The following is a 24,931-nucleotide window of genomic DNA, read 5'->3' as shown; positions in this document are numbered from 1 at the left end:
TCCAATATGTTGTCGATAGTGTAAGCTTTACATTCTTCATTGGTCTATTCTAGATGAGTAAGCTTACAATTAATTGATTCTATGAATTTTGGGCTTTCTAAACAAATGATTCATATACATCGTTTAAAGGTGTGGGTGGGCTAAATAATGTCCTCTCTCTCTCTCACACACACACCATCTCTTTCGAGATGCGGAATTATCGTATATTAGCCTACGAAATATGAAGCATTTAATTACAAGACTTTGCAGCCTTTTGAAAAAGAGAGAACTAAACACTCTGCAGCTTATCGAAACCGGTTTGCCTTGGTAAAAGTGAGTGCATTTTCTTAAAATTGTGTAAAAAATTTACTCTCAGTTATTCATTCATCAAAAATACAGTATGCCTTCCGTGGGCGCGTTTTACAAAAGAACTTACGACTAAGACCAAAAAGTTAGGTTGATTGTAAAATCTTGCAAAATGAATGATTCTGTTAAAAACTGCTTGCATAAAAATATCTTTCTAATTTTTTTTATTTAAAAGATTAAAACAATTTTCAAATAAATGTAAATCAGAAAGTTATTTACAAAATTACATTTTGGTCTTAGTCGTAAGTTCTTTTGTAAAAACGAGGACAAGGTGTAAGTTGTAAACTTATATTTGAAAATCGGGTTCGGCAATCAAAATATCTAAAATGGACCTGGATGATGTGAGTAGAATTCATTTATGTACAATTTTGTAATATACAGCTTTATTTCACTTGTCATAATTTTTCTTTATAGAGGGTATTGAAACCTCATCAACAGAATTATCCAATTTTCCTTTCTGATTGTTCAGAATGTTTTCAGAGCCCAGATAATCAAGTAGTTACGAGGAGAGGTAGATACTTTGTAAAGCGGCGGGTTAACAGGGAACACAATAGTAATTTCAATGCCGGGTACATCAACATTGATGAGCAGTATCTCCACAGGACTGGGGTCAGAGGTCGTAAAGTCTACCTGCTGTATTGCCTTATCTTCATTCTGGTTGTTCTAGCTCTGCTAAATATATTGGTAAATACTAAATATTAATATAGGGCTGCCAACTCCCTTGTGTGCGTAGTAAGTACGACCCATAATCGTGCATATAGACAAAGGTGCCATTGCACCATGCATGCCCGGGGCTTAATGGAACCGGTTTTTGGTACAGAGTCCTATACATACCCTTTTTATTTTGAATTGAAAAAAGCAAAATCTGGAAAAAATGATGACATTATGTATTATTGTGAAATAAGAAAGGTAGTAGGCTTATCGTCTATCCACATCTTTATATCATCTCAAATTCATAAAAAGGCACTGAAAAATTCAAATGGTGTTATTTAATTGGAGGAAAAATTAAAGTCAAATGGAACCAGGTCCTCTTACCTTACCTGCGTTTAACAATATTAAGTTGTGGGATGGGGGGGCACACACCTGCAAACAGAAGTTACCTGAAAACAAAAAAATGAAAAAAAGAAGAAAAGGGTTATCAGATGTTTGTATTGAGGGAGACGGCTATAAATTAATAGCTTTTTTCTTTTGTATATTAATATACTGGTAAAATTAAATTGTTGAAGAGTACAGTGAAGAGAATATTACATGTAGTCATTTGTATGGCTATTACAGGAGTTTGGTTTGTAAAATTTTGTAACACGTAATATATTATGTAATAATAAATTTTAAAAAATACTAAATGTCTCAATTACATGAATGTAGTAAAAAAAAAAAAAACAGAGAATTTTCATGAGAAGGGGATTTTTAGAAATAGATACAATTAGAAAACAATAATTTTTTTCCCATAACTTGATGTAAAGCAGTTTTGTATAATCATATGGGTATTTTTATCAATTATTTAGATGACAGCAGGTATCCTGTACATGCTAAGAGTGAGCACAGAAGGAATAGAAATGCTGGAGTTTATCCCAGAAAACAATCTGCTGCGATTTCTGGCAGAGACTACCTTGCCCTCTATCAGTTTGTACCAAGGTGGAATTGGCAGCAGGCATGCTTCTTCATTAAACATTGATTCTGGACAACAGGTATGGTTCTTCTTTCACCTTATTGAAAGATAAGCTTTGTCAGTTGATCACATTTAGAATAATTACATAAAATATCATACAGGATGTGTGCAACATAAATTTCAAATGAATATGCATGTCATGGTTACCGTTTATGTAAATTCTATCATGTGTTAAACAAAACTTTAAAAAAAAACCATTGATAACCAATGCTTGGGAAGTGCAAAGTTGACTAATGGGAAGTAACTCATTTTCATGTAAATGACCAAGACTGTCTTCCTATGAAATGTTACACTGCATCTTCAAAGGAACAAATAACAGAGAGATGATCTCATGGTATATTTTTATAAACAAAAAAATGCAATGGAATACAAAATTTTCAGTGCTTTATTTCTGATCCACATTCACCATTTTGTCAGATTTCTTAAAGGTATACCAGTACTGGTATATGCACAATGTACTTAAACTTTTTAGCAATTAAGTATTCCAAAGGAGGTCACAATTTTTGAAATATTAACTTAAAGGATTCTGTGAAAAGTTTGATTCATGGTTATTCCATATATGGGAAGAAAACTTATTATGAATTATACATAAAATTTTGTTTTAGATTGTATTAAATGCATCCTCTTTAAAGAAGAAAGATGTTGAAGGTAAGTATAAGTAAAAGGCAGATAGATGCAATATATTTATGTTCTGATGCAAGTGTCCTTAAAACAGTTACATAAAATGATTTGATTAAATACACATTTATTTTAAATATATAAAGTAAATTGTTCAAATATACATTTATTTTGTCATTGAGTGTATATATAAACGTATTCAGTATCTGTTACAACATGAAAAGAGGTATTTGTAAATTCTAGTACAGCTAAAATTGTGCCAAAAAGTACTTGATTCTTTGCATCTTTAGGTATAATAAATCCAAACAGAATTCAGTTCCATTCTTTGGATGAATTTGTGGTTTCTGACTTGGAAACAAAAACCAATTTCTTCTCAACCAAATCTCAAAAATGGAGCAATGTTCAAAATGCTGGATTAAATCTGCATGTCCCATTTCTTTCAACTGGTCATGTAAGTTTACCAGTATATTGTCATATATATATATCAAATACTAGAATCATCTATCTTTTAAAAACTAAGAATTCATCTTAAAAATCATAATCATTTTGTCATCTATTTTTCATGTAAAACAAGGATATTATTCTGCAAGCTTTTGTACATGTATTTAAAATACCAGAGTAGCCTTTGTTTAAAATGTTATTTTTAATATAAGTCATATGATGTTGAATACATACAGATAAAGAGTTTGCCTGGGGTGGATAGATTAGTTATGGAGGCCGATAGAATGTTTCTAACAGGAATGGAGAGTTTTGATATGGTCTCTCGGGATAAACATATTCACATCAATGTAGGTCGTAATCTTCTTGTTCAGTCTAAGGTAAGTCATTCTTGTCTCAGTTATGAATACAGCTACACATGTATAGCCATCCGGTTAAAGTTTATGTCTTTGAATATTGTATAAGAGGTGATCTCTGGGAGAAAAGACAATTTCAGCTTAATGATGACATTTCTTCCATCATTTAATATTTACATCCACTGAATATTATCTCCCTTATTTCTTAAGAAAACCATTGCCATTTATCAGTCCGTAAACACCGCCAAGCATATCACCTTTACACATTTCTGAAGCAATGGCTGTTCCTTCCATGAAACGTACAGTGACGTGCATATCAATAATACATTATTTCATCTACTAAATCCTATTTTGAATGAATATTTGCACAGATATAAATATAAACAATAAAATGTCTTTCTTTCTTTGTTAGTACGAATTAACATTGCAGCCATTGCAGGAAAAAAATCACATAACCCGCTTACGCAGGTTATGCATTTTTTCTGCAACAGCTGCAACATCAATTCCCATACTATCAACCAAAGAAAGCATTTTATTGTTTAAATGAACGTATCATTTCTACCACTGTCAATCTAAGTAAAATTAGATGTTAGATCTGCTCACATTCTTGCTATATGCCTTGTGCAGCGAGTAGGCTAGTGCATGTAACATCTAATTATAATTTCAATTAGATTGAACCATTGTAAAAGAGAAATTTGAATTCCCTTTGTATATGTATTTCATCATATGCTGTTTAAATACCGGTACATTCTTTGTAAAATTGAAAGCATTTTAAATCTGTACATGAACAATGTAAATGATGATCATCCACTCCAAAAAAAAAACACTTTGAGAGGGTTGTTTGGGTGGGTATGATGAAGAAAAATCATGCTTTCCTTGTTAAATTTAGGTAGGAAACATCAACATTGAAGCATCCAACCATACGTTTATCAACAAGGATACTCCAAACAGCAGTCAATACTCAGCGGACACTAACATAACAGTGTACAAGATGTGTGTGTGTATGCCAAGTGGTAGACTGTTTACTGTTGAATCAGGATCAAACTGTACAACAGGTGCTGGGGTGTGTCAGTAAAACTTTATCTTACATGAAAGTACTGTAAACCAACTATTATTCGCATCATCTTTTATTCGTGATTCGTCAGTTTGAAATCAATCCGCGATGATTAATTTTCGCGACTGAGAAATTACTGTATACAAATACAAAGCAAAATAAATGGTTCGCAGGGATTAATATTCGCGAGTTATAGAAGATCACGAAACTTGCGAATATTTCTCGCAGGCGACTAAAAGTTGGTTTACAGTATATTGTAAATAATTCATATCTTTATTACAAATTATTGGATATTTTTGTATCAGATTTTTTATGTGCCTTTATATTGCACTATTAATACATGTATTTAAACTGGTGCTAGATTAAAGAAAAAAAAACAACAATAATTTATCTATATAAATTATTTTTTTTTATTTAAATTTAACAAATGTCTTATTCATAAGGTCTTCAATATTAAAATCTTTCTCATGCTAGATGCATTTTATGTTTTCATCCAGCTACTTAATATAGAGCCATGTTTCTTTCAATGATCATGATTTGTGTAGATCAACTTTTATGGATAATACCCTGTGATTAGAGGCATTCAAAAATGCCATTTTGTTTTACATCAACATTTTACTTCACCCTTTGAAATGTCAATAATCAAGTAGATGTACAGATACAGCAGGTAAATAAATACAAATATCTTATTTTTGTAGTATTAGATCTATATATGTACAGTGTATATTTTTGTCTTGAGGAGTGATAAGTGTAGTGCTATATTTTTTTTATTTGCTGTGATGAAGGCTAGCTTGGTATTTAAACAGCACCAGGCTGAAGTCAAGGGATAAAAGCTTTATATATTAAACTTATTGCTTCATTACTCTCTGAGAGTATAGTAGGTTGACTTGTTCATTACAAGAAGGTTCAAATAAGAGGGCAAGAGAAAACTTGCAATAAGAATGAGAGAAATGTGACCCTGGTAAGCATTGCGGTCCATAGGCTCGTTGTGGATTTGGGAGTTGATTTTATCAACTCCTCATAGTCAGCGCGCCAGAGGCGCATCAATACATACAAATGACAAACAGCTACCAAGGGGGTGTCCTCAATTAAATGCAGGATGTTGTGAAAATGGGAGAAATGTTGAAATTAGAGTTTAAACTACAAATTGAGCAGGGTGTGAAGATTTAAAAATGCAATGTATAATCTCAGTAAACGGCAGGCCTAAATATTTATGTAAGAAAATAGATTTACAGATATTGCGAATAAGAAAATAGTGCATATATTCTAATTTTAAGATAGGAAACTCGCTCCTAAAATAGCTTAGATACGTCATTTTCATCAGTTTGTAGGGAAAGGCTGAAAGTATCCTCGTGATTAAAACAATGCATAAACACCATGCTTCGACAATATGAGTCCCATAATAACGGGATTAATAATCAGACATACGATTAAATGCATGTCAGTTTATACAGAGAACACAAAATCAGATTGATACAGACAACTGATGTAAACCCTATAATGTTTATGTACATATGCGAGCAAGACTGATTATCACAGCGGGCATTATGTGCCTCCAGTATCTCTAACATGTGTAAAGTTCTAAATCTCCAAACTGCAGCAGACGTGACCTACTTGACTAACTTATTTAGCAGCCTTTTACTTTTGTGCCTGGAATGATAATTATTGATAGTATACACAGGATTAATTTTTATTAGATGTGTAATTGAGATGGCTTATTTAATATTTTTATTTTTGCAGGAATATTAATGCTGTGCATGCATAATTGTCTCAACAATTAGTTCACTGTTGATAGAACGGAATTCGGAGTGGATCCAGAATTTTGCTAATTTTGGGCACATTGAGTATGTTTGGAGTGGAGTGGGGTGTTGAAATAGCCCATTTCCTTCTAAAACAAAACCGTGTGATTCGTATATATTTGCGAACAAAGACCAAATATGTTGCTTTGTGGTTTAATGTACCTGTAATGAAATATTTCATCTCGCTGCAATCTTAGTTAGATTCCAGCGAAAAGTAAAAATAAAAAATAAAAATGATACATTTAAAAATGAATTATGCCACGCAATAAGGTTTAATTTATAAACGAACGAAATTTATTTATATGTAAATACACTGTTATGTCATATATAGTGTATCTTAAACAAATATATACCTAAGTGTATCATTTCTCATGCTCTTATCGTTTGCTCAAAGTATATTAACTTTATCAAAAATATAAATTAATTAATTAAGTTTTAAAAAAGGAAGAAAAAATTCATAGTTTCAATAAATTTAGACATTAAAACCATTGTTCACTTTTTTGATCATTCAATTAACCCTATTTTAATTATTGTATGCATATGAAATTTGGGTTTATTTTAATCCATTTACTACAAAAAAAGCATCCCTGGCGGTACAATAGATAGGATGTTATCCAAATCATTCTGTGATAAACTGAAAGTTTGCAAATTAATACTTGATGTACATAAATATGCAAATAGTTTTGCTGTACTATCTGAATTTGGTAGATTTCCCCTACACTTCGACATTGTAAGATCAAAGATAAGCTATTGGTATAGACTTGAAAATCTGGTAAGTCTTTTCCACCTTTACAAGAGTGAAGATGTATATTGTAAATCCAAGTCACTATGAAAAAGGTGAAGATAACAGACAGTGATTGATCTCTAAAAATCTATCAAACAATACAAATCTGGAAAGAGGGCATAAATTTGAGAAGAATCTCTATTTCTGGTATACATGTTGCTCCATTAATTTTCTCATCACCAATATAGATGGTATTTGTCGTGATTTAACTTTGGTCAGAGTACATCACATGTTTAAATGTTGTACACCTTATTCATGAATTAATGACAACGTGACCGTCGCAAATGAATATTCATTATTTTTGTGATTTTTTCAACAACAAAAATAATAATAATAATAATGAATTATCAATCTTTTTATAATGAAATATAAGTAATTATTTGATCGTATCCCTCATCGTATGACAATAATGAAGTTCAATATTTTCTCAGGTAAAAAAAAAAATAACCAAAAAAACCCCTGCATTTTCCACACTGGGAGTGTTTGTTAGGTTTTTCTGAATTCTGTCTAAAACAGGATTTTCAGTTTAAAAGAAAACAACATCTGATTACATGTATCTTAGAAACTGAAATTGCAAATTTGACAACTTCACGCAGGATGAGAATGAAATCGGAAAATGACAAATATTTATAAATTGGCTTGATAAAGACCTTGTAAGCTCTTTCATCACATTTTTTCTACATGAATATCATTGTAATGAAGCTTCGCTTTAGATTTTCAAACTCGAAATGAACTTTCAACTTTTCGTCATTTTGTAAACGAAAGATTGCATTCCGATACAGGACACAATAAAAGATAGAATCAAATGAGGAAGAAATTATTCCGAATTAATATTTTTTAATCTATGCTTTTTTTTCTTTTATAATGCATTGAACAAAAATCTGCCATATTGAAAACAATATGGCGCCTATGCAAATTAGCAAAACGTACTCCATTTCTCTATATGTAAATTCAAACGTACACTTAAAAATCATTTATTCTAAGATTTTATATATACATGTATAGGAGCGGAATCAACAACTTGAATCACATTCTGACGAAAAAAAAGTCGCTCTGGCACTTTTAAACAAATTTTTGGTAAGGAAAATACCTTAAATTACTGAAAAAATTTGAGCAATGAAGAAGTCTTACACGTGTTTGCATATCATTCAAAAGTTGTGGTCAAATCAAAACAAGCCTTACTTTTTTGACTCCTTAGAATCGTGACATTTTTTTAGTCTTTTGATACTCGCATACCAAATTAAGAAGCAATAATGTTGTACATAATTTGAAAAGCTGTAAACAAGGTTAAAAACATAAATCGTCCTTAAAATCAACTCCCATCAGTACCTTCAGTACTTTGATTTTCTATGCTTTGAAAGTCATGTGACATAAAAGAAGTATCAGGAAGCTAGTAAGGAAGCTTTCACATAGTACAAAATGAACACCTTTTTTTCTTTTCACAGCCTGATAAACCCAAATTTTACTTTAATTCGATTATTATTTTCCTGCATTTGTTTCAATTTTTATTGAGGATGTAACTTACAGCCCCCTTCCCTCACTCTCATGGTCTATCCTTACCATTACTTGCAGCAGAACTCGTTGCATGCACTACAACTTCGAGAGATTAAACAATAGCTCTAAATACGAGCACAATATTCAAGAAATTCTGTTGTAAGCATTAAATAACTTAAAAGTTATATGTATTTTTTCAAAACGTCCAACAACTAAGTTTGATCCAACAAACATACATGTAACATGCTTCTTTCCTCGCTTATCCTCTGTCTTGAGTGTCATGAAAATAACGAACCCTTCCTGCAAGTCATTCGTTGCAGATAGTCCACGGGTTTTCTATCCCTTTCCGTTTTTTTTCCTTTTCTTGAAAAAAGTGAAAAATCCCTTGAGTAACAGAATACATTTTATTATCAAGGATTAGCTTTAAAAAATCAAAACATCGCTATTTTTGTTTCCAAATTGAGACTTTTTGATTTGACCATATTTTATTGTAATTCGCAGGCCTGTAGCAACGATTTCAAGGAGGGGCAACCTCTCAAAAAAAATCTTACAAGCAATCAAAAAAAAAAACAACTAAACTGTCCGAAGGGGAGGGGACTTCCCAAAATAATCTGACAAGCAAAAAAAAGGGGGAACCTTATCAACTGTCCAAATCCTGGAATTTGCCAGTGCTCGACTTTACAGCAACAAAAAGTGGGAGGGAGAACAACAAGCATCTATAAAGGATAATTTACTATAGCATACTATACTTGAAAAAGGGGGCCGGGCCCCATAGCCACCTTTCCTCCCAGAAACTACAAAAATCAACCTCATTAAACAATCTGACAAGCAAGCAAAAAAAAAAAAAACAACAACCTTAACTGTCCGAAAAGTTTGAAAGGGGTGGGGGGAGGGCGGGCGCAACTTCCCAAATCTGACAAGCAAAAAAAAAAAAAAGGAAAAGGAAAAAAAAATATATTAACTGTCCAAATCCTGGAATTTGCCAGTGCTCGACCTTACAGCAACAAAAAGTGTGTATGTAGGGGGGGGGGGGGGGGGGGGGACCAGCATCTAGAGGATAACTTACTATAGCAAAATACTGTACTCGAAAAAGGGGGACAGGGCCCAATATCCACTTTTCCCCCAGAAACTGTGCTCTAGAGTAGGATTTCCCCTCGATGGGGGGAATCACATTCTAGAACCAAATTTCCCCATGTTTATTTCCCAGGGTAGGATTTACAAACCTTATACATGTACATGTATATAAACCACAGCAAAAACATCTTGGCTGAAAGTTGAAATGAAAGTTACCTGCTAAGATGTTCAATTATAGTGTGAATTCTAAAAATGCATTTCAAACCTCGTACATGTAGTTTTAAACAAAAAAAAATTAAGGAGGCGTACCTCACCAAAAATTTACTTACGGGACTTACGTTATGTAAACATCTCTTTTGAAATATGATTTCAGCATTGAAGACTGAGGTAAGCTCTTGATTATTTCATATTATTCAAGAAGAATCAGACATTTTTGCTTTTTCGAAATAAAAAATTAATAAGTAAAATTAAAATTATTATATGATAATGTTTTCTTATCCATATAATATCAGTGCATCCTACAAAAAAGACATGAGTTATTGAATTAATAACAGTTATGGCAAAGATTAAAGTTTCTCAAAACTGTATTAAACTTCAAGATCAGGGTAATGAGGTCAAATATCGGTGTCTTCCCACTTAGCCAACATTTTGAAAAAATACAGGTAAAACACAGGTAAATGTGTGTTGGCTAAGTGGGAATGGGGTGCAGACTGAGAACAAAAGAAATGAATTACAGGTAGGCTATAGTCTGTTTTAAGCTACATGTATAAGCCGAATAAAATAATTTATTTAATTTGTAGCATGTACATATAAGAACACCATGAGGAATGTAATATTTTTTTTGATGAATTGAGTTTCAGTGCAAGTACAAAAATATCTTTTCTTAACAATATAATAATAATTGATATATTAATTACAGTGTGATTTAATTATTTTTAATAATTAACAGTTTTATTCTTCTTTATTGCTGTATCACAATTTGTTTTGTTTTTTTTTTTAATTTTCTTTGTCACATTTGTAACATCTTTGGCGGGAAACGTTTTTAAATATATTTATTATAAAATAAATATTCAAAAATCGATCATTGAATATATTTAAATTATTAATCATTATATCCTTCTTCTTTTTAAATAAATTATAGCTCAACTTGAATCAAGCCTAAAATTTTAAAGTTTGAATGTAAAACACATAATATGCTGCAACATAGAATTAAATATTCAAACTGTATATGAAATTTAAAAAAAAAGTACAAACATTAATTCTTCAGTAAATTTATAGTTTTTTTTTAACATTTTCCATGGCTGAGTAAAAATAAAACAAAATGACAGGAACCCCCCCCCCCCCCCGAAAAAAATTTCATTTTTATGATATAAAATAATATATAGGCCCTATTAGAATCATATATAGTTAAAAAAGACAGGTTTGTGAATATCAAGCATGAAATTTTCTTAGTTGATTTTTTAAATCAGATAAGGCCAAAGTTTTTTTTTTCGTTTGGTTTACGATTCCGCCGACCCTAATTTTCACCAATCATGAAAATAAAAATAATGCCCAATCCTGATCGACCTAGCAGACACGGTTACACCTATAGATAATAGGGATTTATCAGTGCCTTCTCATGTACAATTGCCCAATTGAAAATGAGTTCAGTTTTTCCCAATTTGGCAGTATTTTTTGCCAATTGGTGAACAATGCTTTTATTTTTATTTATCTTGAAAAAACACAAAGTAAAATTGTCAGACTGTCTGTAATTTTCATCTATTTAACTCATTTAGCAAAGCTACAATTATAACACATGTTTAAAAACATCCCCAACTTTTAATCCGAATTTCCTCCGTTTTTCTAAAAATGATGATATTGTGTAATTATATAGATTTATTAAGTTATTTCCACCTATTCAATTGACCTTTGAGTGAATGGTAAGGACTTTGGGCATTATTTCAAATAGAAAAATATATTTCCAATGCATTAATACATATTAAAAGAGGACTTTTAGAAAATGTGTACTTAGTATTTATGCAGGAGGTTTATAATCTCCAGAAACAGATACTATATGATCTAAATTGAAAATCTCATACACACATGTACAACCCTACGTTGTGTAACTGCTTTACACTCATTGAAGTCCAATTTACTTTCATTAGTCTATTATTCGTAATTGATCTTGTATGATGAAGATGGATCATATTTAATTGTTGTTTGGTTGCCCAAATTAGAGTTCATGCTGAAATGTTAAATGAATTACCCCTGAATACAGGATTTAAGTAACATTTTAAAATTTTTTCCAATTTCATCAAATAGCCGATAATTTATTCCCAATTCCCCAAAAATGGTGTTTCCCAAAATAGGCTGATAAATCCATGGATAATAGTTAGACCAATTTAGTGTTGAGAGATACATCTTAGTTGAAGTAACGCTGACCAGTATTTCACTGGATAAATTCAAATGTGTATAAAACATTTGTTAATTTATAGAAGTAAATTCAATATACAAATCTTTGCAAATTTCATACTCAATTGAGATCAAAGCGCTTTGAATTACTAAGAAAATAATGAGCATTGCCTACTGTGCAGGTACATAACAAAAATTTAAAGAAGGACTTGATTGAGGAATTATTAGGCTTTTGTGCCGCAGGTTGAACATTAAATTTGATAGATGCATGATCAAATTATTATAACCTTTATTTCAATGTCAATTACTTTTGATATTGTTAAACAATTAAATTGTATTTTTCTTCAATCTAAATTTAATTTAAATTTGGATCCTTATTTTTAGTTTGTGGGCATACCGAGGTTTATAACACATCACTTATCACTGAAGAGCACAAAAAGAAGTTGAGCATCATGAACCATGCTCTGATTGACAAACAAAAATCAGAACTATATGTAAATGAAAATGACATTCAGTCTAAAGTTAGAAATGAATTAAAATTAAATAAAAAAGAGTTATGTGATCTAGACAATAAAACTTAAAAGTACTATTGACGTGTATTATTTTTATTAAAATAAACATTGCTGGTATTTTAAAATGAAACTGTTAAATCCTAAATTATTTTTATTTTTATTTTTCGACCACCCAATGCATTTTTTTGAGACAGAAAATCGTAAACCAAAAAAAAAAAAATAATAATAAAAACTTTGGCCTAATGAATCAGTTTGTATCAAAAGATTCTGTTACTGTGATCATTATCACAGTCGAATATTACATACTCAGATAAATATTTTTAATCTCAACTGATGAATATATTTTAGAATATTCAAAATTGTTTCTGCAATGTAATATACACTTTTCTTTGGTATCATTTAAAATACTTTATTTCTTAATTAATTTTCAATATTTTCTTTTATCAATATTCAATTTTTAATTTTAAAAAAATGCAGATTTACATTTGTTTTTTACTACATTTATATAAATTAATTCTTTTTTTCTAGAACTTCATTTTTTTTTAATTTAAATTTTATTTTTATGTTTTGACTGAAGTTTTCATATGAATTTATTTTTACACTATTTTTTTCAAAGGTAGAAATTCTCAGGTAAAGCATATATACCTGAAAACAGACTATAGCCTGTTGATCACTCAGGTGTAAAAATCAAAATGTTGGCTATGTGGGAATAGGATTTTTCAAAATGTTGGCTAAGTGGGAATAAACCAAATATCATAATACAATCCGAAAGATCTCGTCACAAGTAAAGCACACGTGAAAAAATATGAAAGCCTTATCTCTTCTGGAGCAAAGGGTATAGCCAAAGTCAAATTTTTTTTAGAAGAAGGTCAAAATTCTAGCTCAAGGTCACGAAGTCAAAAATGATATATCTTTCTAAAAGGTGTTGTAATAGGTAATGTACATGTAAAAATATGAAAGCCCATCTTCTGTCATTCAAAAGTTATTACCATTTTAAAATTAGTTTTAAAGACTGTAGGTTAAACTTTAAGGTCAAGGTCACGAGGTAAAAATCCAGAATACAATCGGAAAGGTCTCAAAACAGGTAATGTGTTAAATCTAAATTCTCTATCTTCTCTCAATCAAAGGTTATCAGTAATTATAAAATTTTTGAATATTAAGTCAAACTTCAAGGTCAAGGTCCAGGGGTTAAAAATCATACTACATTTGGAAATGCTTGTCACAGGCAAATATACGTGACAAATATGAATGCCTTGTCTTAGCTCCTTCAAAAGTTAGCAACAATGATAAAATGTTCGAAAAATTAGGTCAAACTTCAAGGTCAAGGGGTTGAATATCATAGCACACCTGGAAACTTTTTGACACAGGTAATGCACTTGTCAAATATGAACACTCTATCATCTCTCGTTCAAGAGTTATCACCAATGTTAATTATTTTGAAGATAAAGTCAGACTTCAAGGTCACGGGATCAAATATCATATCACATTCGGAAAGGTCTTGAAAGACAGGTAATGCACTTGTCAAACATGAACACCTTATCATCTCTCATTCAAAAGTATCACCACTACTAAACTTGGAAGTCAAGGTCAGGGGGTCAAAAATCATAGCATCTTTAAAAAGTCTTGTCACAGGTAATGGACGTCAAATATAAAAGCTCTATCTTTTCTCATTCAAAGGTAATAGGCAATGTTAATTTTTTGAAAACTAGGTCAAGCTTCAAGATTAAGGGCACGGAGTAAAAAATTATAGTATTTTTGGAAAGGTCTTGTCACAGGTAATGTACAAGAGAAATATGAAAGTCCTATCATTTCTCATTCAAAAGTATGACCAAGGTTAATGTTTGTTAAAAAATTCTGTAAAGTAGAGGTCAAACTTCAAGGTCACAGGGTCAACATTCATAGTACATTTGGAAAGGTCTTATTACAGGTAATGTACTTGTGAAATATGAAAATCTTATCCCCTCTCATTCAAAAGTGATGGCCACAGTAAAAGTTTTTGTGACAGCCAGACGGACAGCTAGACAGACTGACAGATGAATGAGATTTAATATCCCCTCGCTTTCGCAAAAGCGTGGGGGGGGGGGGAGTTGAGGATAGAAAAGTTGAAGTCATCACGTTTATCATAAAGCTTTGTTGTTAGGTAACCATTAACGTCTTTTTCTAGTAAAATATCCATATATGAAACATGTGTCAGACTCAAGTGAGCTTTTCTGATCGAAATTTGTCCGTTGTCTGTCGTCGTTGTCGTCGTCGTTGGCGTTGTCGTAAACTTTTCACATTTTCATCTTCTTCTCCAGACTACTGGGCCAATTTCAATCAAACTTGGCACAAAGTATCCTTGGGTGAAGGGGATTCAAGTTTGTTCAAATGAAGGGCCACGCCCCCCCCCCTCCAAGGGGGGATAATTACGAAATAGCAAAAAATTAATGGAATTATTGAAAAATCTTCTTCTCAACCAATTGGCCAGGAAAGATGAAACTCATGTGGAATTATTGTCAGGTAGTGTAGACTCAAATTTGTTCAAATCATGACCCCCGGGGGTAGGGTGGGGCCACAATGGACGATCAAAGTTTTACATAGGGATATATAGGAAAAATCTTCAAAAGTCTTCTTCTCAAGAACAGCAAAGCTATGATTGGTCATATTTATATGGAAGCATCCTCAGGTGGTGTAGATTCAAGTTTGTTCAAATCATGATCCCCGGGGGTAGGGTGGGGCCACAATGGACGATCAAAATTTAACATAGGTGTATATAGGAAAAATCTTCAAAAATCTTCTTCTCAAGAACACTTCGAGCGATCAAGAACTTCGAGAGATCGAAGTTCGAGCCATCAAGAGTTACCTGTATTGAATTTTACATATATGGAACATGTTAAACATACGGTGAGATTTAAGAGTCATTTATCCATTTCCATGAGTATTTGAAAATCTGATGATGTTTTCAGCCTTATTTCAATTGATAAAATTTTCTACCCTCTTATGAAAGGAGTTGTAAATAAAAGCAATTAACTTTTTGTCACTGGTTTTTAAAATTAGTACTCAATACTAATGAAATTTTCTTTGCATTCAAACAAGTTTTAATGTCCAAATTGCCAAATATATTGAATTAAATTGATGGAAAATGTAGGCGGGAATCGAGAGTTAGCGTGTAATTCTTACAATATAATAAAATTTGGCAGATTTAGGAATTTTTGAACTGTAAAGGCGAGGAAGGGGTAAATCGGAGGAAGAAGTATTTCCTCTTAAAACAAAATATTTAATTTCTGTATTTCCTTGCAGGGCAAATGATTCGGTAGCTTTTTGACGCAAGGGGGGTGGGGGTGGGGGTCACATACGACAAAAGAACAAAATTTTTAGTAGGGTCTTGAGTAACATTTGTTGGTATTTGTATTTATACTAGAAATATTATTGAAAATTATAAAAACATAACTTTTGCCTGGTGTAAAATATCTAGTAATATCTTTCGGTGTTTCTTTTTACCCCTAGGAAAAGTACCTCTATTTCGGTATTATTATACGTGTCTTATGTAAATCATTTTATTGGCTAATGTTAGATACATGTATATATATATATTCGTGATGGTGGTGGTGGTGAGGGGGGGGGTACCCACTAAATTTTCAACAGATACTATACAGTAGTGCTCCTTCAATAAGGACGCCTGTGACTTTTTTTATTCCTTGTCAACGGAATTACGTTGGGTTGTGCCCCCCACCCCTCCATGCACTGAAATTGCTTCCTTGCCTGAGATCAACTGTTTTTACATAGAGTAAAAGGCCTTTATGATTTTTTATTAGTATTTCTGATATAAATGCATATACCAACAAATATAACCCAAGATTCTACTAATAGCCCCCCCCCCATTTTTTCTGACTTATATAAGCCTTTTTTACCCCCCTCTCCCCAGATCAAAAAATCTACTGAGTTATTTGCCTGCAAGGAAATGTGGGAGTTAGATGTTTTGTATTTAAGAAGGAATTCTCTTTCCTCCTATTTATTCCTTCCTTGCCTTCACCGTTTAAAAAGTTCCTGAATCCGCAAATTTTTTTATTATTGCAATCCACCATAGGGTTTATTCAATTAAGCATGCGTGTTAAAGATATTAAAAATAACAAAACAGGCAATATTATCTATGAACAGTGGCAGTTGGCAGTGAGCAGTTGGCAGTAACCAGTTGGCTGTCGTATATGGAATTCCATAGGAACCCGCTATACATGTATAATTCAATTTGATTGTTGAGAATATTAAAAAGAGTTTAAAACTGACAAATGATTTGGGGAAATATGTTTCTTAGAAAGGGAATCGTAAGTATAAGTTGGATTACCACTTGCAGAATTAAATCCAAGTTCCTCTAAAAAACTATTTGAATAATGAGCCTTACAAACAAAGACAATGTTGTTACCTGCTTTGTCAGCTGGAACCAGTACATATTGATCGTGTACATATATAATCTATTTAATTTCTTTTTTTACTTCTAAATTATTGAAGACAGAAGGATAAATGGTTTTCATATTGCCCCTCAATCGTTTAATGCGAGATTTCAACATCCATCTGATACTTTCAATCCACTCTGACAAAGTATCACGGTCTTCTTTTTCACATTTGGCCCATCGCCCGACGTAATCTTCCGACAGAGTTCATAATATCTATGAAATTATGACGCCAATTGAATGATAATTAAGTATAGAACAGAACAGAACATTTATTTTCTAATTTAGAGCCCATAACAGACAAGTATGAAATTATTACAATAATAAAGAAAAGATATGTAATAAATAAATAAAGAAATAATAAATAAATAATAAAGAAAGATATATGATGACTCTCCTTTCCAATTAAAGAGGGATTCGTGCTTCCTAAAGGGTGGGGCATGATATTTTTAAATTTTTATATTTTAACAAATGAAATATAAATTACATTTAATTATATCTTTTAGGCCTAATCATAGATCACATCCATCACATTTTGAAGGGGATGAAGGCTGAGATTCTAATTTCTCCTTTAAAGATTAAATGTTTTTTTAATTAACGAGAAAAATCCTTTTTAAATACATTGCATTAATCTTTACAGTTGGAACTGCGTAAGGAATTTTAATTGTATCGAAATTATCTGAAAGTTCGTGGACATAGAAATCGGGCTCGATATATAAACCAATCATGTACTATAAATAGCAACCAATGAAAAACAGGAATGCATATCAGTGTCGCATACCGCAACAGGTGAAGTTTTTGATTACAGGTAATAATTCTACAATGCGTAAATTGTCATAAAGCTTTAATTTTTGTCTTCTCTTATTCATAGCAAGTGCACTATGAGAGATTAATCTAATCCTTTGCTTTATGTTAATGCTTTTGATCAAAACGTATGGTTTGAAGGTAAACAAACTTCGTGTGTGTACAAATCCATCCCCTCCAAACAAAACATGGCCGAAAACAGGAAGTGGTTGTGATGTAAACTTGCTTAACTGCATCCCATACGTTACATTGGCGCTCAATCTGTGCTGTCAAAATTGATTAATTGTTTATTTTCTCTCTATAATGTACTGAAGCTCGATATATAATTTGATAGTGTCCAAGATTCTATCACTGATGTACTGGTCACTGTCAGTTTGTCTATAGTAGATATAAATGTGTAATAATGTTTATTTTTCTTAAATTTTACTTTTTCAGGAGATCTTCACTAACAAATTATGCCTGCGGCCACACGAGAAGCCCGTGAGTCGGGCCTAGGTAGGTTAAATTTTTGCTTATGAATGATTGATATCTCCATGAATCATGTGTATAGTGGAAACCTGAAGCTAATTAAGGTGTGGCTTGTGAATGGTTATTAATCATTATGTCTCTGATTATTGATTTTCTACTTTATTAACAGGGGATTGTTTTATGATCAGATCATCTAAGTCTATTTGTTTATAATGCTGCAGCAAACAATTTAGTATCCATTGATTGTTGATACATGTATTTAGAATATATTTATTGCAGTTTTTGATGCATTTTTAAAAAGTAAAGAATGCTGGCACAATTTTCATATTGGATGCTCTTATTTGCTTTATTTCTTTTTTAATTGTATGATATTGCATTAATTGTTATTTGAGCAATATGCCACCTCCAGTCATATTGACAACAAACATTTAAAAAAAATATTAATCTGTGTGTATCTTGAATAGTTGTACAGGTGTTTGTCATGAATCTTATTTTATTTTAGTTTGTACATGATAATTTTTTTCCATTTTCAGTCTCTATTCACAAGCTCAAAAATAATCTTGATGAAATTGGAGATATTTTGGAAGCTGATCAAAATGATTTGGATTTTCTGAAAAATTTCTTAAGCAATCCAGCTGTAAAAAGCTTAATACAGGTGAGGAAAATTCATGGTACATTATCACTTAATGAATCATTAAGACATTTAAAAACCAAGTATGACCAGACACAAAAAGAATTCCTCTTTCCTGAGAGATTTTTTTTCACAGCTTAAAAAAGGAGGAAGGGGGAAGGGGGTGTTACATGTAAAGCAGATGAAATAAACTTACCATGAGAGATAAATGTTGATAAATGTTGGAGTTGCAGTGTATACTTTATAAAGTTCATTCTCATAAAGGCATTTCGACATCATGAAATATCATTTAACAGTCCCATGAGACAGATATATATTATGTTCAAAACATTGAAGTCATAAGAATTTTAAGTACATGTAACAGTAAACTTGATTGATAAACACAAGCATTTGGTATTCGTATTCTTCCATTCAGTGTTAAAAAAATCTTTTATTAGGCAAAGGATAAATTAGAGGACGACAGTCCCCTGGAACCTGTTACAGACGAGAGTGCAGGAAAACTGGCAACTGATGCTGTAAATGCTCTTGGGCCCTCATTGGATGACAATGAGCAGGCTCAAGAACTTGAAGACATTTTGTCTAATCCTCACATAGGGGTAATCTTACAAAAATGATGTCATATACACTGTATATTTTAAATAATTCAATTAGTTATGAATACTTATTAACTTAAATGTCTCTAAGCATTGAATATGGAGTATATACATATGAGCTCTTAATTTCTTTATTCAGGCTTTGCTAAGGGCACATGATGATGTGGCTGACCGTAACTATGGCGATGAGATCGAGGAAGATTTTCAGATGATGTCTCCTCCTCCCCCACTTTCTATGTTTAGTAACATGCCTGACCAGGTTCGTCTGGTAGGAATAAGGAGAGAGAAAAATGCACCCTTGGTAAGCCAAACCTTTTCAAGTTACTTAAAGAATATGAAATGTTTCCAAGACACACTGTCTTATCTTTAAAAAGAAGTACCTATTCTTTGCTTCTTTTTTTTGAGAAATTTAATACCAGTATTAAGCGTTAAGCAGGAAATTTTTGTTATGAGAATGTATGCTGGCACCAGCATGTGATTACAAAGGAAGATGTAGAATGACTGTTTTTTTTTTAAAATTCTCAGTTCTTCTTTTTCAGGGTATAACTGTGAAAATAGATGAGAGAGCAGAACTAGTTATTGCTCGTATCTTGGCAGGCAGCATGATTGACAAACAGGGTGGGTTACTGATGTTGGCAATCAATGCAGAAGAAATTGTAGATCAATTCAAAACTAAAACTGCAATTATGGTATCAGTATTCTTGAAAAAGTAGGTTAACACTTTCAAATCTGTATAAATGTTGATGTACTTTAAGTTCCTTGAATGTTTCAAATATTTTACAGTTAGTGCAAAGCATTAACTTTATGTTAAGAAGTGAATACCATGCTCCTGTACTTAAGTTACCAAAAGAAGTAAAAGAAGTTGAAATGTGAATTAAATCAATATCTCTTTGTAAAGATAGCACAATATTAAATGATTTCTGAAAGTTTTCTTATTAAACAATATATATTTAAGGTCTCCTGCATGTCGGGGATGTGATTAAGGAGGTAAATGGAATCCCAGTTTCTACACCAGAGCAACTGATGGACATTATACGTAGCACTGATGCTGGAATCACACTCAAAATCGTCCAGAACTTTACTGAGCACCAACCACAGACCCAGGTATAAAACAGTAGTATCTTCTTACCGATGTAAAATAGACAAAAACAATGCCTTAGGTTATAGACTATAACTGGTACAAAGAATAAATCTGCATGCAATGTAATGGTGCTCACATATTGAATATATTAGTAGAAATAATCTTGGAATATGTATGATTAGAGACATGCTTTGTCTTGAACATCAGAATTGCTTTACAAAATATAAGTAATCTGCGTGTAGGAAATTCTTTAAAGCTACACTGATATCAGTGACATTTTTTACCTGTTCTTTTTCTGCTTACTTGGACTATTCCTGATAGTTTCATGTAGGTTGCAAGTATAAATAAACAGCTAATTTTTTTCTCTCCAAATTTGAATCTGTCATCAGCTTATGAGTGTGTTTGTTTTTTTTTTGTTTTTTTTTTTTTGGTGAATGGCATATTGGGCACACAACTTCTGTGACATAATACTTCATCTTTTCCAGTTCTGCCTCACAATTTTTGAAACTTTTGATTTTCTCTCTTTTGAAACTCTTTTCCAAATTTTGTGCAATTTCATTATTTTTGCTCAATACTTGTTGCATAAGGAGTATTATTTTTTACTCAAGAAACTTTAATTATCAGAAGTTTTCTCTTTCTTAAGTCAGACTGAATAAAGTCTAATCCTACTTGTGTATTGAAGATATTAACTGATTGTATATTGTGCAATAATGTTTATATTTTAGAAATACGTAAAAGCACACTTTAATTACGATCCTCAAAGAGACCGTCTGATACCCTGCAAGGATGCTGGTCTGCCATTTAAAGATGGTGACATTCTCCACATCATGAGCACTGAGGATCCCAACTGGTGGCAGGTAGATAAAAAATTTCTATTTTTTAAAAACTTTCTTGTTTAAAGAGTGTAATGTCTATAAGCTGGGTATCAAAAAGTGCTTATTTTCAATGCTTTGTAATTTACTTACATGCAGGCTAAGATAGTAACAGAGGAAGGGGATGGACCCACAGGACTAATCCCTGCCCAACAGCTGGAGGAAAAGCGGCAGGCTTATGTACAGCCTGATTATGACTACTCTAAAAGCAGTCTATGTAAGCCTTTAAACAGGGCATGATTTAAAGAAGATACAGTTGATACTGGTTCAATGTTTAGAGTATAATGTGTTCTTTCTTCGTTGATTCAAGCACCAAATTGTTGATTGTTTTTACCAGTTGATGATATGAAATTATGTAATCTAACTACATTTAACCTTTTAGCATAATGACTGTTAAATAGTAAGATTCCAAATATTCAGTACCAAAATACTCCATTACTTTGTGTACATGTTCACATAACATAAAAACATTCCATTCCCTATGACTGCTGTCTTTTGTAGTTTGTGGCCTGAAGAAAAGAAAGAAGAGAACCATTAAATATACAACTAGAAACCATAAAGGTATGTGTTGAAAATAACAAGTCATTGATTAGATAATGTTTGTCAGAGAATCTCCATATCAAAATAAATAGAGGATATTCAATGTTTTGTAGATGAATATGAAATTTATTTCATGAGTGGGACAGGATTTTTTGATATTTTCACAAGTGCGAAGCACGAGTGAAAATATAAAAAAAAATCCTGTCTCACGAGTGAAATGAATTCCATATTCATCTACAAAACATTGAATCTTCTGTTTATTACATTTTCTTTGATTTTCCCTTTGCCTCTGTCTTTTCTTAACACAGTGTCATAGCTAGGCTTGATGTCATAGTTGAGTGGTTAAGACGTCATAGCTTAGCAGTTGTGAGATTGAAAACATTACATGGCATGGATTTTAGCATCATATTTGGGATGAAAGTTGCAGTTTTAGCTCTATCAAGATGTTTAGTTGCTATCTCTATCTTATGACAGGCCAGAAATTATTTTTTACTTACTTTGATATCCTTTCATACTGTGAGAGAATATCATTTTGGTATCCTTTCACACTGTGAGAGAATATCACTTATTCAATAAATAAATCACAGTATTTCACTGTTGAAAATGTAATAAAGCTGTTTCTGATACAATTTTATCATTTCTTTATATCTTACTTATTGTTATACCTTTTCCTTTCTTCAGATTTTGATAATTGTAATATTACAATCTATGAGGAGGTGACAAGGATGCCTCCATTCCAGAGGAAGACCTTAGTCCTTGTAGGAGCCAGCCATGTAGGCAAGAGGTCCATGAAGGAGCGGTTGATTCGGGATGATCCCAAACGATTTGGTGCAGTCATGCCTCGTAAGATTTTTATTGAATGATATAATGTAATTGTGATTTTATTTATTAGTGCAAGGAGGCCTCAATAGTTAATTATACCATGTAATTCACCTTAGATGGTAAAGGAGTGCCTTACAGACATCATTGTCACAAACTCTTTGTCATCCTGTTCTCCTGTGTAAAAACCGAAGAAAAACCAAACAATTACATTATGAATAAAAGTGATTCATCACTAAATTGGATTTCTTCTACCCTGACCTTTTTAAGTCATTATTCTAAAAGTGGACAAAAGTGACAGTTTTTTTAATGAAATTTAATTGCAGAAGTCTATCTATGAGACAAATAAAATAAATCTTTTTAAATTTTATATCAGACACATCAAGGGAACCCAGGAAAGGAGAAGAGCATGGGAAGGGTTACTTTTTTGATACAAGAGAAAACATGGAAGCAGACATTCAGGCTGGCAAATTCTTGGAGTATGGAGAGTTCAATGGAAATCTTTATGGGACTAAACTTGACTCCATTCACTACACAGTGCAGCAGGGCAAGATGTGTGTCCTTGATGTCAACCCAACGGTAAGTTTATAATGTCATTCATTTCTGAAACAGAAGGGGCCCTACAGTAATATATCAGTCATGTTTTAACACATTTGGTGCACCAATTTGTGAAACTAACTTACTACATATCAGCATAAAAACTGATTTTTATTTCCAGTAATTTAGATATACAATGTCATGTACTTTTATGTCCAGTAACTTATATGTATATTAGTTTAGTGTTTTTATTGAGGTATAGGGCATAGCCAGGTTTGTTTGATATGTTGTACAATTCATTTTTTCCAGTCATTGAAAGTCCTCAAGAATGCAGAGTACATGCCTTTTATAGTATTTATCGCTGCACCAAGTGCTGAAGTCCAGAAACAGATGTGGGAGGAGGGAAGAAGGAGGGGTGTAGCAGGGAAAAGAGGGGTAGGAAAAAAACTCATAATTTTTCCTCCAGATTCTGATTATCATATTGTACATTAATTTTGTTACTGTTATGACAAATAATCATTGTAATGACGTAAATCATATCTTTCTTTCCTGTATAGGGACAGGTGGAAATGAGGACGGTAAGTATCATGTTTGTTTGGGGTTATACCTTCAGTCCTTCACAACAGTAAAATTCAAATGTATTTGAATGTGATCCCAAATATAATTCTTAAAGTATTTGTAAATACTGCCATTGTCTTAAATAATACAGTGAATCTCAAACGTTTTAAAAGTCTGAGCTTCCTTTGCACTTGTAAATGCTAAAAATTCAGTATGTCATTGTGGATCCAAGTGAATCATTTAGAAATACAAGTGCATCCAGACATCCATGTAATACACTCTAACAGAACTGTGAGTATGCATTAATATCACCTTTCCTCCATCAATAGGAAAAGGACTTTTTAAGAACTGTGGAAGAAAGTGCCCAGATAGAGCGTGTGTACAAACAATACTTTGATTTGACCCTGGTAAACGATGATTTTGAGGAAACTTACCGAGAGCTAAAGAAAGCGTTGACAGATTTAAGTGCAGCGACGCAGTGGGTGCCTGTGGATTGGGTGTATTAAAAATGCCATCTCATTAAACTCATGTCCATTATCTAAGTTTCTATGCAGAATTTTATATGAAAATCATCAAGAGGTTAAAAAAAAAACCTAGGCTACTTAAAAATCAAGAAATCCAGCTCTGCTTGGAAATGTATACCTGTATGTACCTGGATGTGTATGGTTTGATTTACTGTGTGATGGAGACTATATTTTGTATTTGATTAATTGGAAATTAGCCATAAAATAATGTATTAGGTTTAAATTCACAGATGTAATTTCACTTATTTTTCCTTCACATTTGATCAGTGTTGTTTAGATTCACACAAATATAAAGAATTCTTTCAACATATATACCTGTAAAGTGAATTTTTAGCATATAAAGCACTTATTCTTGATTTATCGTGCAACTACAGTGAATTGTATATGAAGCAAACATTTACACTGCGAAAAGTACACTTAATCAAAGACTTCAAAGAATTTCAACTACAATCAGGAATAATAATTATAAATGTATATAAATGTATATTTTTGTAATATATTTTCTTGACTGCATGTGCTATATTTTTCTTTCAAAATAACTAT

General features: G+C 32.1%; 1 protein-coding gene across 1 annotated transcript; it reads left to right on the top strand.

Annotated features, from left to right (window-relative positions):
- The first annotated feature begins 634 nt into the window (after positions 1–634).
- LOC133193439 (protein PALS2-like) lies at positions 635–24,597 on the top strand. The gene is made up of 20 exons (XM_061329384.1): positions 635–686; positions 826–1,029; positions 1,851–2,033; positions 2,620–2,662; positions 2,923–3,083; positions 3,310–3,450; positions 4,316–4,439; positions 18,767–18,888; positions 19,302–19,460; positions 19,597–19,758; positions 19,997–20,075; positions 20,413–20,561; positions 21,264–21,395; positions 21,510–21,627; positions 21,912–21,971; positions 22,632–22,793; positions 23,146–23,348; positions 23,616–23,741; positions 23,864–23,884; positions 24,194–24,597. Exons 1-20 carry the CDS (start codon positions 672–674, stop codon positions 24,368–24,370), a joined length of 2,541 nt encoding a protein of 846 aa, XP_061185368.1. The 5' UTR covers positions 635–671; the 3' UTR covers positions 24,371–24,597.
- The last annotated feature ends 334 nt before the right edge of the window (positions 24,598–24,931 follow it).

The sequence above is a fragment of the Saccostrea echinata genome, unplaced genomic scaffold (assembly GCF_033153115.1).
Source record: "Saccostrea echinata isolate AGI-Se365-2 ecotype Australia unplaced genomic scaffold, CSIRO_AGI_Sech_v1 ptg000027l, whole genome shotgun sequence".
NCBI classification, from domain to species: domain Eukaryota; kingdom Metazoa; phylum Mollusca; class Bivalvia; order Ostreida; family Ostreidae; genus Saccostrea; species Saccostrea echinata.
Note: the sequence above shows the minus strand (reverse complement) of the source record. Positions and strands in the feature narration are given on the sequence as shown.